Raw genomic sequence first — 13,298 nt, forward strand, 5'->3', positions numbered from 1 at the left:
AACACTGGATCTGCAGGCAATAGATTGGTAAACTCTTCTACTTCTCCTAAATTGGTCCCCTTTCTTTAAAAAAGAAGGAAGAAAAAATGAAACCGTGGGATGTTAGCCTTGTTCTTTTGAATGCACCTATCCTAGAGGAGGGCTGAGGCCTTGGGTTTGAGATTCACTGCTGCATTTGTGAAATAAGCTATTTTTACAGTTTTCTTGCTTGTGGCATTATCAGTTGTTTCAGACACAGAGCATAATCCCCGAAACAGCTCTGAATTTTGTGTCTGGTGTCATAGTAAAGTGATTAAAACAGACTTTAGAAATTCCTTCATGTGGCCTTTGAATTGATCAATATGTATGCATTGAGGTCAGTAATGTGCAGTCTTGCAAAGATTGCTGCACTATTAAAAAAGGACAAACATTATTAGAGCTTTATTGCACAAAATAAGTGAGGTTTCCTTCTCACGTTGTCTCAGGTGGTAGTTTTTCTTAGTCTGTTCTGTTTTCAAGCAATTCTTCTGATTAACTTCACAAACAAGCATTGAGACATTTACTCTTTATGACTTGGAAAGGATTAATATATGTGATTCTCCTAAACAGCTTTCCCTAAAGGCAGTAGACCAGGGTACTTGCCAAACTCAACACCACTCAACTCAGGGATGGTCTGACAGGAGTTTTCTACACTTGGAGAAATGGCAAAGTCTGGATGCCTGACATGTTGACTTGGATGTTACTGTTGTTAAATGGTGTAAAGAGACTGCCTTACTGTAGCCAACTTGAAAATACCTCAAAACACTTCACTGCGAGAATTTTGTGACCCCAAAAATTGGAGCATTGGAGTAACTTATGTTTGGCTAATAAGCTGCATTGTCTTAACCTTTCTTTGTTGTCACAGGAAGTTTGCTGGATTTTCTGAAGAGCGATGAAGGAAGTAAATTGTTGCTTCCAAAGCTAATCGACTTCTCTGCTCAGGTAAATGTTAAGAAAGATGCTCAAAATTCAGGGACTTTGTTTCTCTCTGAGTCCAGAATTCGTGCTGGCCAACTTGCTCTTCACTTCTCTTTTTTTGCACGAAAAAAGAATATTATTTTCAGATAAGTTTTGGTCTGAGCAAAAATGGTTACTTGAAAGGACGGAATAGATTAAAGATGTTTCAAAGGGAATACGTGAAGTTAGGTTTAGCTCCTGGATACTGCTGGTGACTCACTTAGAAGGCAGCAGTGTCCTGCTTAGATGGCAGTGGTACACAGCCACTTTCCCGCGTGGAAAGGCTGTTTTCACTTTAAGCAACTGTGAGTGGAAAGTCTAAGTACATGTTAGTGAGTGTCTGCTGCTGAGAGTCTTTCACTGTTAATAAATGTGTCATTTTTACTTCCTAGGTTAGGCCTGTTTGTCAAATTTCTCTGCTAATCTCAACAGAGTATTGTCAGTTTCCAATTCTTATGTAAATTACAGCAAAGTAAATGAAACAAAATCAATTGATGTTTCAGGTACTAGTATCTGATTGATGAACCGTGATGATCATTCCATAGAATCATAGAATGGTGGGGGTTGGAAGGGACCTTTAGAGATCATCTAGTGCAACCCCCCTGCAGAAGCAGATCCACCTAGATCAGGTCACACAGTAATGTGTCCAGGCAGGTCTTGAAGATCTCCAAGGAAGGAGACTCCACATCATCCCTGGGCAACCTGTGCCACTGCTCCCTCACCCTCACAATACAGGAGTTTTTTCTTATGTTTAAATGGAACTTTCTGTGTTCCAGCTTCATCCTATTACCCCTTGTCCTGTTGCTAGATACCATCAAAGAAAAGGATGTCCCAACCTCCTGACACTCACTATGTAGATATTTGTAAATATTAATGAGATCCCCCTGCAGTCTCCTCTTTTAGGGATTTCAAAAGTAGTATACAATGTTATCCCACATCATAAACAAAAGCTGAAGAGAGAGACTGCAGGGTGGCTTGTGTGTCAAAGCCTGGATCAGAGGTGTCTGGAGCCCAGTGTTTTGCCTCAGACAGTTGCCAGCATTAGATGTCCAGGGAGACACATTAGAAAAAGAACTGTGCTCTTGGAGGTTGTAGCTCATGTTACTAATAGGTAATAAAGGCATAAAAACTTTTCCAGGCTCTTATTATGCATTAGTTTACAGACTGTCATACCCTGTTGTGCTCACAATTCATGAGGACATGAGGAAAGATGAGAAAACTTTAAAAATATGTAGTAAAACGTTAGCAATTTCTAACAACAACAACAAAAAAGCTATAAAATATTATATAACTGTTTTTTTAACTATTGCTGTTTAAATAAAGATAAGATTGTAGGTATTAGGAAACATTTCATTACCAAGAGGGTGGTCAAACACTGGAAGAGGCTTCCTAGAGAGGTGGTTGATGCCCCAGGCCTGTCAGTGTTTCAGTGGCATTTGGACAATGCCCTTAAAAACACAGAATCAAAGTGGACTGAAGTGGTCAAGCAATTGGACTAGATGATTTTTGGAGGTCCTTTCAAACTGGAACTATACTATTCTATGGTATATTATGTGTTACATATTTAGATAGTTTTATACAACAGATTCATTGCAGGAGCTGATTTTGCTGTAATTGTTGGTCCAGTGTAGCTATAGGCTGTTTTCTGAACTCTTTGGGTAACTTTAGAATTTAGTGAGGCAAAAGCTTTGTAGATGTGGAAACCTGCTGGATCTCCCAGTTTGTGGTCTAGAGAGAGGAGTAACCATGGGCAAGAAAAGAAATTGGCTCTGAAAATAGTGTGTAAAATTCAAGGGAGATAAGAACACCTGTGAGCAGTGATGTAAAGGTGACCTGGGATGTGTGTAGGAAATCACATGTGTTTTCATAGCAGACCTTTTTCTTGGACTTAGGAATGTTTTCAGAAATTCAAGGCTTAAAAAGCTTAATGAACTAGAGAGCAACTGTGTACAACTCGGGTAAATCACTTCCAGTATGACAGGAGTCTGTAATTGTCATTTTCAACACTTTGAAGGTTAAGTCACTTGAATGGACACCGTTTGTCACTCTGGTCTGACAGCAGCCTCTCAGAGCCAGTTCCTGCCCTTGGCCTCAGAGGCCAGGACCTTGTGCAGCACAGGTGATAGGACAAGTCCCTCTCTTCACACAAGATGTAGACTATCAACAGCAAGCCTTGAGAGCAAGCCATGCATTGGGCTGCAGAGTGATCTTAAAGAGATGTTCAGGAAGGTGTCTCTGAGGATTTCCAGCTGCAGTCCAAACAGCACTTTTGAACAGAGACACCAAGATTTTTCTTGTGGAAAGAGTTCGTAGTTTGTTTCAGCACAATTGTAGAGAGCCCCTAATGTCACTGGGTAATAATCACTGCAGATTCGGGATTCTGATGGTGTTTACTGTACTAACGATCACAATTCTTGAAATTAGGTTTGTGGAAAACATGGCAAGAAAATGCTTGCTAGGCAGGTGATCCAGCTCAGTCTCTAAAGCAGCCTGCCTTCTGAAAGAACTGAAGTATCTCTTGTGTTTTAACGAATGCATTTGAGTAGAGGCTGGGGAAATGTAGTGTTAGTTACACCCTGGCAAAGACAATTTTATCCACTAGAGATGGATGCTAGAAGTCTCTGAAATTAGAACATTTTAAAGGAAGCTGCGTTTTGCAAACAGATCTTTGAGCACATGCTACCTGTACAGAGCACAGTTGTGGCATCTCCTGTGGAAGTCATCAGAATTGTCACAAAACCTGAGCCCACTTCCGTGCCTGTGTGACCACTGCTGGTGCGTAGGTTGGCAGCATTGCAACCTCAAGGGCTGGTATCACAGCTGCCATGTGTCAGGCAGGCCTTAACTTGCATGACTGACAAGTTCCCCTTCCTGGGGCTTCTGCCCCTCAGCTCTGCCAGCGGGCTCAGGGAATCCATAGGTGCTCTTAGAAATTGGTTCTCAGTTACCAGTTGGACAGGAAGCAAATTTATTGCTTTGCCCATGAGCTATACTGCCAAATCTTGCTAATACAGCAGGCCAAGATAGCGGACATCGCCCGTACTCACAGAATCACAGACTGGTAGGGGTTGGAAGGGACCTTTAGAGATCATCTAGTCCAACCTCCCTGCAGAAGCAGGGTCACCTAGATCAGGTGACACAGGAACATGTCCAGGCAGGTCTTGAAGACCTCCAGAGAAGGAGACTCCACACCCTCCCTGGGCAGCCTGTGCCAGGGCTCCCTCACCCTCACAGGAAAGTAGTTTATCCTTGTGTTTAAATGGAACTTACACAAGGATAAACACAAGGAAGAACTACTGTAAGGGTATATTCCTCTTGGTCATCTACAGGCAATAGCTTTGCTCTTTCAGCACTGGCCAAATCTGAATTTTACTAGTTGTTTTTTGCCTCGCCCCAGAGGTCATTTAACCAAAGAGCTCCCAATTCTTAAAGTCGCATTTGTTTCTGTTTGATGAGATCTGCTGAAAATGGACACCATAAATTCAGTGAACCTCTTGCATGTGTAAACTCTTCCTGCTTCTTAAGCAAATCTGTTATCTACCATGTAGCACACACATCCATGGTGGCTGTGGTTAGGGAAATGCTATCAGTTGTTACTGAGCACACTCACGTCATCACTTTCAAACTGGTCAAAGCTTTGTCAAAAAATAGTCTTTCTTCTTTCCCATGCAGTGTTGATACTTTCTTTATCATCTACAGCTTCACTGGCAACTCTTCTTTCTGCCTTATAAGGCTACAGTGCCATTAAAGTAATGATAAACTTGGAGTAAAATTAACGGAGAGGTTTTTTTTAATGTAGTGTTTTAATCCCTTTATCACCCCTTTTTTAAGGGGAAGGAGGAAGGGAAGTCCTAAATCAGACTTAGTTTTCATTCTCATTTGGCACTGGGAGATTTTCACTGCAGTTTCACCATATTCCTTTTCAGTTTTATGTCTGATGATACTCTCTCTGTTGCAGTGCATAATTATATACGTTACTTTAAAAATATTTTCTATTTTCCCTGTGGATCTGCTTTGATTACATAGCCACTTGACTGGAGCAAGAGGAATAGGGCTTTGCAGCCTTTCCTGACTTCACCTTTAGGATAAACACTGCTGCAAACTGAATATTGGTGTTATGCTGATGTAGCGCTTGTGACTATTTTACAGCAGTTGTCAATTGCCACAACAGCAACTAGGCCTTTAAGTGGAGACTGAAGCAAAGGCAGACACTCAAAGACTTCTCTTCACAATTTACATGTAGTCTTCTCCATCATTTAGTCTTTTAATCAATCATTTAATGTGAATGTTTTCCTTGGTCTCATCCTATTATTAGTGGCACTTCTCCTTTTACTTAATATTTGCAGCGCTTTTTGTGAGTGGGCTCTTCAGGGTTTTGTCATATTTGGGAATATTTTATACTTCTTCATTTGTTTTCATCATTTTTGGGTATTTCTGACCATGTAAGATTTGGCCAACATTTCCTCATCAGGCACTGCGTTTACAAATGTGATTTGCACCTGCCCTTGTAATTGCCGGGGTTTTGATGATGGGGTTGTTCCAGAACTTTTTTCCTATGAGACTGTAGCTGGCAGCCTCGCAGGTTGTTTAAAATTTCTTTCATTAAAAAAAAAAAGTCTTTACATTTGGCCCCTCTTTCATTTCCTTTCATTTCTCTCTTTCATGATCCCTGTCACTTAGTTTTCATAGAATCATAGAATGGTAGGAGTTGGAAGGGACCTTTAGAGATCATCTAATTCAACCGCCCTGTAGAAGCAGGTTCACCTAGATCAGGTCGCATAGGAACATGTCCAGGTGGAACACATCCAACCTCCTGACACCCACCATTTAGATATTAGTAAATGTTAATAAGATCCTCCTTCAGTCTCCTGTTTTCTAGACTAAACAGCCCCAGTTCCCACAGCCTGTCCTCATATGAAAGATGTTCCAGACCCCTGATCATCTTGGTGGCCCTGCGCTGGACTCTCTCCAGCACTTCCCTGTCCCTCTTGAGCTGAGGAGCCCAGAACTGGACACAGAACCTCCCTTGACCTGCTGGCCACTCTCTTCTTGATACATCCCAGGATGCCATTGGCCTTCTTGCCCACGAGGGCACATTGCTGGCTCATGTTTAGTTTATTATCAATCAGGACTCCCAGGTCTCTCTCTGCAGAGCTGCTCTTCAGCAGTTCAACCCCCAGCCTGTACTGTTTTCCTCCTCAACGCTCTTGGCATGATGCAAAAGCGCCCTATCAGGCTGAGCCTAAACAAACCCACCTGGCCTTTTTAGTGTTCCACATTTTTACATAGAGCCTAGAAACACACAAGCAGAATCCACTATACACAATCCATGTTGTCATAACCCTCTCTGCATGAAGAATCAGCATTGCAAGCTGTATGTAAAACATGGCTTGTTTGCGGTAACTCTTGCAAATGAGGATCACAGACTTTGGAATGGAAGCTGAAATCAAACAGGTCTTTGAGTTGAAAAATGGAGCCATGAAGGAATCCAGAAGTTCTCTGTTTTTGTAGAAGAAAAAAAAAACACCAACCAACCAAAACCAAACAAAAGCTGTTTCATCTTCTGAAAAAGAGAGGCACAGAACTTCCCACCTCTCCAAGTGTTTTTTGTGAGCTGTGATGTTTCACTCTCTGACCAAGTGTTTCTGCATTATCAGAAGGTGTAGCGTTTCTGTGACACTGAAGTGTCCTCTCCTGAAGCAGTGGTTTAGTTTAATGGTTTATGAGGTTCTCCTCTCCCTGCTTCAAAGTCCTCTACTGCTTCTGCTGCTTTCTCCAAACACCTTCAGCAGCAACAAAAACTGTGTCAGAAAGTAGAGAATGTGTGTTTTCACAGCAACACTCTTTGTTTTATGCTTTTGTCACCATTTTCTTTCAAGATTTTGAAAGAGTTTCATACGTATTTGTGAAATGACCCACAAGTGTTCCGGAAAGTTAAGTAATTACCCTGGTTTAAAGGTAAAAGGAGCAGAAACAGAGAGGATCCAGTATTGTCAGCTGAAATCATGCCCCAAATGAGTGACAGAGCTGTCTGCAGAACTGCAGCTCCCAGTTGTTTATTTATTGCAGGACTTGTAGCTGAAGCTTTACAGTATGAAGGCTCTCTTCTAGAGTGATTTATTTCTTCCAGGAGCTAGGCAGTTACTCATCATTCTTGCCCTGGTTGCGTAGTTCCCAGTATTCAGAGATTTCTTGGTTTGGTGGCTTTTAAAGGATCTAACTCGGGTATTTCTAGAAGCGTGTCAGTAGTTCATTAAGGGGAAGGGGAAGCTGCTCACTTCTTGGTGGGAACAGTTGTGTAGGCAGAATTTTATCTTAAAGGCCACAAGACATCTTCCAGAAACCCAAACGAGCTTTCCCAGCCTGCTTCTGAGCATTACTTATGTGTAGCCGAACAATCTTGACAGGTACCAATGATCATCAAAAGAGAGGGGAAAAGGCTTTAATTTTCTTTTGTTCCCATGGGTTTTTTTCTACCTTTAAGACATTGTTTGGCAATGAAAACCCAACAATTATCATAAAGAGTTATCACATGGGCTCTTACACCTATTCCCTTAATCAAAATATTCTTTTCCTCTCCTCTCCTCTCCTCTCCTCTCCTCTCCTCTCCTCTCCTCTCCTCTCCTCTCCTCTCCTCTCCTCTCCTCTCGCAAAGGTTTAACATGACTAGATCTGTGAATTCAGTTGTCCAGTTGCTCTGTTTCCCCTCTTTCTCCCATTCAAAATTCCTTGTCCATTATCCTTCCCCTATTTGTGATATTTTTTTGGTTTTGCATGCCCAAGTGCTTGCACATCCCTTTGAATTTCTCTGATTCCATGCAGTCAAACCTATTGTCCTGCAATTTCACAGAAATGTATTTGCTGAAAATGTAATGGATTGTTTGATGTCACATTCTTCTTATGTGACTAATCAGATGATGACTTCAGTGAGTCTGGCACAAACAGGAGGAAATAAAATAGTATTTTCAAGGGCTTTGCTTGGTTGGACTTGGAAACTAAATACCACTATCACGAACATCTCTTGGTGAAGTGGTTCTGCATTCCCCAGCCAGCAGTTCCCCTAAATGTTAAATCTCTGCAGGGAAGTAGGAGGAAAGTTGATTCTTTTGTGATGGTTGACATATTTTTAGTGACATTCATAGAATGGTAGGGATTGGAAGGGACCTTTATAGGTCATCTAGTCCAACCCCCCTTCAGAAGCAGGGTCACCTAGATCATAGGAAATAGGACATTAGGGGACCTGTCTGCATTTTAGTTGTATCTGCCAGGCTGGCCAGTCCAATCTCAGCATTGATCTTAGACCAAAACCTTCTCTTTCATCTCTCATTCCTCCCCAAACCCAAGTAATCACACAGGGAGGTGAGAGGCAGGGCAGATGCTAATCAACTACTACTATTTTGTAAGTATCTCGTAAGGCTCTCCATGGCAATTATTCACTAGTGGCTGCTTCCTTCACTATAAATGTCTCATTTCTAGAAAATGTGAACTGCAGGTGTTCTTTCATTCTCTTCATCATTGGAGTTTCTTTATGGTTTGGTGTGAGAAACCCCCCCTGCATTGTACAAGGGCAAATCTAACAGTCTGCTGCGAAGCCTGTACTGGTTTTGTAAGAAGAGGTTTGCAGTGGAAGGTGGTGGGAGGGCAAGTGGCTCGATTTTTTTTTTCCATTGCCTATACCAAAAAAGAGGAACAAAGCCCATGAGGTTTTGTGTTTTAAGTGGCTTTACAGTACCCCTCGGGGACTTCTTAAAAATGGATAAGCAGAAGTGATGTGTTTCCTTAACGTTTGGTCGGCTGCTCCTGTCCGCTTTGCTGCACAGCTGAAACCAGCACTGCGGGTGCTGAGGAGGGATCTCCTCGAGTGGAAAGAACCTATTTATGGCTGTGTTGGGGAATGGCACTGGAGAAGGGATCCTGATTGCTTTACTGCTGCTTCATTAGCAAATCTGAGAGCTGTCTGTGATTCACCCACCCACAGGCATCCTGGGGAGGGACCTGCGGCACAGGTTGGACAGTGGGCCTCACCTGGGAATCACCCATGGCCAGAGTCTCACAGGGAAGAGAAATATTGACAGCTCATAAGCACTGAGTTTATTTTTTTTCCTAGCTCCTATTAAACCTTTGGACAGACTACAATCTACACACCAGTTTTACTGCTCTGAGTTTAGAAGCTGTTATTTCAGCTACTTTTTTTCTTAAAAAATTAAATGTTTACCTTCAGAGGGAGAAAAAAATAGGCAGTCTAGGTAAATACTGAAGAAATTATCCCCATTTCATATTTTTAGGACGTTAATCATCTTTAATTTAGTTTGGAAATTAATTTGGTCTGCTGAAACACAAATTAAATTTACTTATGATAGTATCTGGGAGCTGACTGTTGCCAAACACTCCTCATGTGGTACGTGGTACGTGGTGTTGTAGAAGAAAATAAAATTGTTTGCCCTATCTCAGTAATTACTTCCTGATTGTCTGGGCCTACCCTGGGTAAATAGTCAGTTACTGAGGGGTTTTTTAACTCTATCTGGACTGTTGCTTCATCAGTCTCTAGAAAAGGCTTGTATCTTGTTTAACAACTTAATTTTTTCCATTTTCTTAGTATTGGGAAAACAATCTGGTTAATAATTTGGAGAAGAGAATATTTTAGTAGATATCTTGGGGATGTTTTCATTAAGATTTTGTTTCAGGAAATGTCGCTAATACATCTCTAATCCCACCACCTGTTACTCACCCAAACAATTCTTTCAAAGCTGCTACTGTAAGTTTGGTTTTGCAGGACTAGATCTACACACAGGTTTTCCATGGCAATCACTCCTTCCTTGCTTCCATCCAAAAAATGCCCCAAAAGTACTGGTAATGAATAAATGGATGCAGCTTTGCTGATATCTTGGAAGAACAGAGAACTCAGACCTGCCGATGGTGGAGTGTGGTGTTGAAATAGCAAAAAGCAGTCATAGAATCACAGAATGGTAGGGGTTGGAAGGGACCTTTAGAGATCATCTAGTCCAACTCCCCTGCAGAAGCAGGGTCACCTAGATCACATTGCACAGGAATGCATCCAGACATCCAAGGAAGGAGACTCCACACCCTCCCTGGGCAGCCTGTGCCACTGCTCCATCACCCTCACAGTGAAATAGTTTTTTCTCATGTTTAAATGGAACTTTTTGTGTTCCAGTTTCTTTCCATTGCCCCTTGTCCTGCCACTAGATACAATTAAAAAAATAAAGTGATGTTCCAACTTCTTGACAGCCACCATTTATATACTTGTAAATGTTAATGAGATCCCCCCTCAGTCTCCTCTTCTCCAGACTAAACAGCCCCAGTTCCCACAGCCTTTCCTCGTATGAAAGATGTTCCAGTCCCCTGATCATCTTGGTGACCTTGTGCTGGACTCTATCCAGCAGTTCCCTGTCCCGCTTGAGCTGGGAAGCCCAGAACTGGACACAGGACTCCAGATGAGTCCCCACCAGGGCAGAGTAGAGGGGGAACAGAACCTCCCTCAACCTGCTGGCCAAACTCTTTGTGATGCAGCCATTTCTTTGGTTACAGATTGCAGAGGGGATGGCATATATAGAAAGGAAAAATTACATCCATCGAGACTTGAGAGCAGCGAATGTCCTGGTGTCAGACTTACTGATGTGCAAAATCGCTGATTTTGGATTAGCACGAGTCATTGAAGACAACGAATACACAGCGAGGGAAGGTATGTATTTTTATTTTTGCCTTCCAAACTTCATCCTCTGGGAGTCAGTGAGGTTGTATCTAACAATAACATTGTCACCAAGGACAAAAAAGTACCACGGTAACTTTGGAGAGGCAGCTTTCCAATGCCAACAAGTTTTACAAAGAACAAGGAAGCAAAAAACCTTTCTGTGCTCCTCAGGCTTTCTGAGGAGTTTGTTTTAAAGTGATTTGAAGCACAAAGGAAACTGAGAGTCCTTTTCTGAGAGTATTTTTTTTCTAAATTGAACAAATAATTGCACAGCCACAGCTTCCATCCCACTGAATTAAATGCCAGGACAATGGGCTCTTATTTCCTTCTCTCATGCTTAAGTGCCAAAGGCACCTCCTTTCAGTCGGGGAAAGGAAAGAGCCCTAGCAGGTGGAGTGGCTGGGAACAGGAACACAGAACACCTTCAGCAGAACTGGTCACCTCTTGAAGCTGCTTTAGGAAGAGCAGCGTTGCTGCTACACAAAGGGCTGCGTCACTTCTCGAGCACATGCAGGTGGGAGGTGACGTCCATCACAGCAGGGTCGCGCCTGGCAAGAGGGGAAATCCTAGCAGTGCAGCCACGTCTGCCTGAGCTTTGCCTTGTGTGTTTCACTAACATCGCCAAGGAGCTTCTCAAGAAGTTCGTAGTCAGGGCGTTGCAGTGAGAAGGTTTTTGTGCTTCCATGCACAGGAGGCGTTGGGTTGGGGTCACTGTGCAGAGCAGGTTTGTTGGCAGGCCTTCCCCCTCTCCTTTTAAAGATACCATCTCATATTTTTACACAGTCTGCATGGAAACTGTGGTAATGTAAGACCAGGGGGGAAGAAGTAAGGCATGAGGAAGAAAGAGAACAATGCACTACAGATGAGATTAAAGGAAGATGAGCTCTTCAGCAGTCACTGGGTAACAGTAATTGAGTAGATCAGAGGGCAGGATCTGATTAAGCAGTTTTCAGAGGTACAGAAGCCATAGCTGTGATTTTTAGCTAGCTGTGGATGTTGTATATTGATTAAGTGAACCTTTTAGGTTATAAATCCTTTATGTCAAGTTTCTTTAATGGCATTTTTTGCCATTCAGAAAAGTTTCCCATCTTACCTGGCACTTTGTGCCAAAACGAGAACAGGCTAAAAAGGGCACAGAGATAACCTGCTTGTATTACTCTTTGTTGTTGAAGAGCTAATGTAATATTCCCCACATCAAGGCTGCATGAACTTTTCTTATTTAACCAGGAGTTTGCTTTTCTATGAGATTTTCTAGCACCGGCTAATTAGACATAAAAGACAGTATTTTAAGGTATGATTTTTTTTAAGATGTGACTTGCTACTGCTTTTGCATCTATGGCTGAATGTAAAATGGGTTACAGTGTATGTTGAAGGCAGACTGACTTTCTTTAAAGCAGGAAAAGTTAGTTAAATTCTTGCAAAGTTCCAAGTGGTGGGAATTGTAAGATTGTTGCCTGACCACTGAGCAGAAAGGAAAACGGTGACTGTAACGTTAGCAAAAAATCCCCATACCTGAGAGTCAAAAGGTGCTATGTGTGACTTGAGACCTTCTTTGCACCTCTGATGTGGGACACGCAGTGTGGCAATGTGCATCCTGCAGCACATCTCTGCAGCTAACTCTTGGACAGGAGTTGCCGGTAACTTTGTTAATCTGGCAGCATCATAGGAAAGTTAAGACCTTTTTGTGACCTGATATTGAGTGTTTAAATTTGCCGTTGCCTGACAGAGACTGTACTTTTTTCAGGTGCAAAATTCCCTATTAAATGGACGGCACCAGAGGCAATTAACTATGGATCTTTCACGATTAAATCTGACGTGTGGTCATTTGGGATTCTCCTCTATGAAATCGTTACATACGGAAAGATTCCTTATCCAGGTACTGGTCTGTGTTTATACTGTTACTCAGTGTCTATGGTTTGGGGTTAAAAAAAGCAAAGACAAAGGGAAGAGCTGGCATCTAACACTAGCAACTGCAGCCATTTGGAAAATGCCTGGCAGGTAACATTATTGCTTTGAATGCTCCCAGTCACCACGTGTGTAAACCATGTGCCTCTCCAAGGTAAAGTTTAGCACAAAGCCTAATGGCAGCATGAACCTGCAGTCATTTTTCCTCTATTCCAAAGGTGTTACAACTGCAGCAAATGCTGCCGGACCCTGGCTTTGTGGGAAGCTGCACAGTACCAGAGCCAGAGTGCAGTGCTACACCTTCTGATGGTGCTGTGTCAGCTGGCAGGGGTGAAAGTCCTGAGGAAGCATGTTTTCAGAAGCAAATAGGCTGTAATAATTTGTCAACATTGGCTAATCTGAATGAATCTGAAAGCAGCCCCTCAAGCATTGCTGACACACCACTGGGAATGTTGACTCTTAGTTGTTCCTGGAGGTTCAGGTACGAGGCCACAGAGGGGCACAGCAGCTGTGGCTGCGTTAAGTACCTGTGAAAGGGTTGTGCTTCACATTTCATTTTTCCTTCTGCTAAACGAGATACCTATTAATGGTTCCAGCACACAGAGACAGCTAGTATGAAGGGGATTTTAATGCACACAAAATTGTCACATCTCAGGCACAGCTGATTAATTTGGGCAGCCAACTGCCTTCATTTAAGCTCACTGAGGTT

The 13,298-nt window shown here is 42.4% G+C and overlaps 1 protein-coding gene across 3 annotated transcripts in view; it reads left to right on the plus strand.

Moving 5' to 3' along the window:
• LYN (LYN proto-oncogene, Src family tyrosine kinase) overlaps nucleotides 1–13,298 on the plus strand; it is a 53,951-nt gene that overhangs the window by 34,715 nt on the left and 5,938 nt on the right. For all 3 annotated transcript variants that reach the window (XM_061996056.1, XM_061996058.1, XM_061996057.1), the window contains exons 10-12: nucleotides 884–960; nucleotides 10,522–10,675; nucleotides 12,429–12,560. In XM_061996056.1, the coding sequence (XP_061852040.1) occupies nucleotides 884–960; nucleotides 10,522–10,675; nucleotides 12,429–12,560 (363 nt within the window). The remainder of the gene's footprint in view (nucleotides 1–883; nucleotides 961–10,521; nucleotides 10,676–12,428; nucleotides 12,561–13,298) is intronic.

This window comes from Colius striatus, chromosome 4 (assembly GCF_028858725.1).
Source record: "Colius striatus isolate bColStr4 chromosome 4, bColStr4.1.hap1, whole genome shotgun sequence".
Classification (NCBI taxonomy): Eukaryota; Metazoa; Chordata; class Aves; order Coliiformes; family Coliidae; genus Colius; species Colius striatus.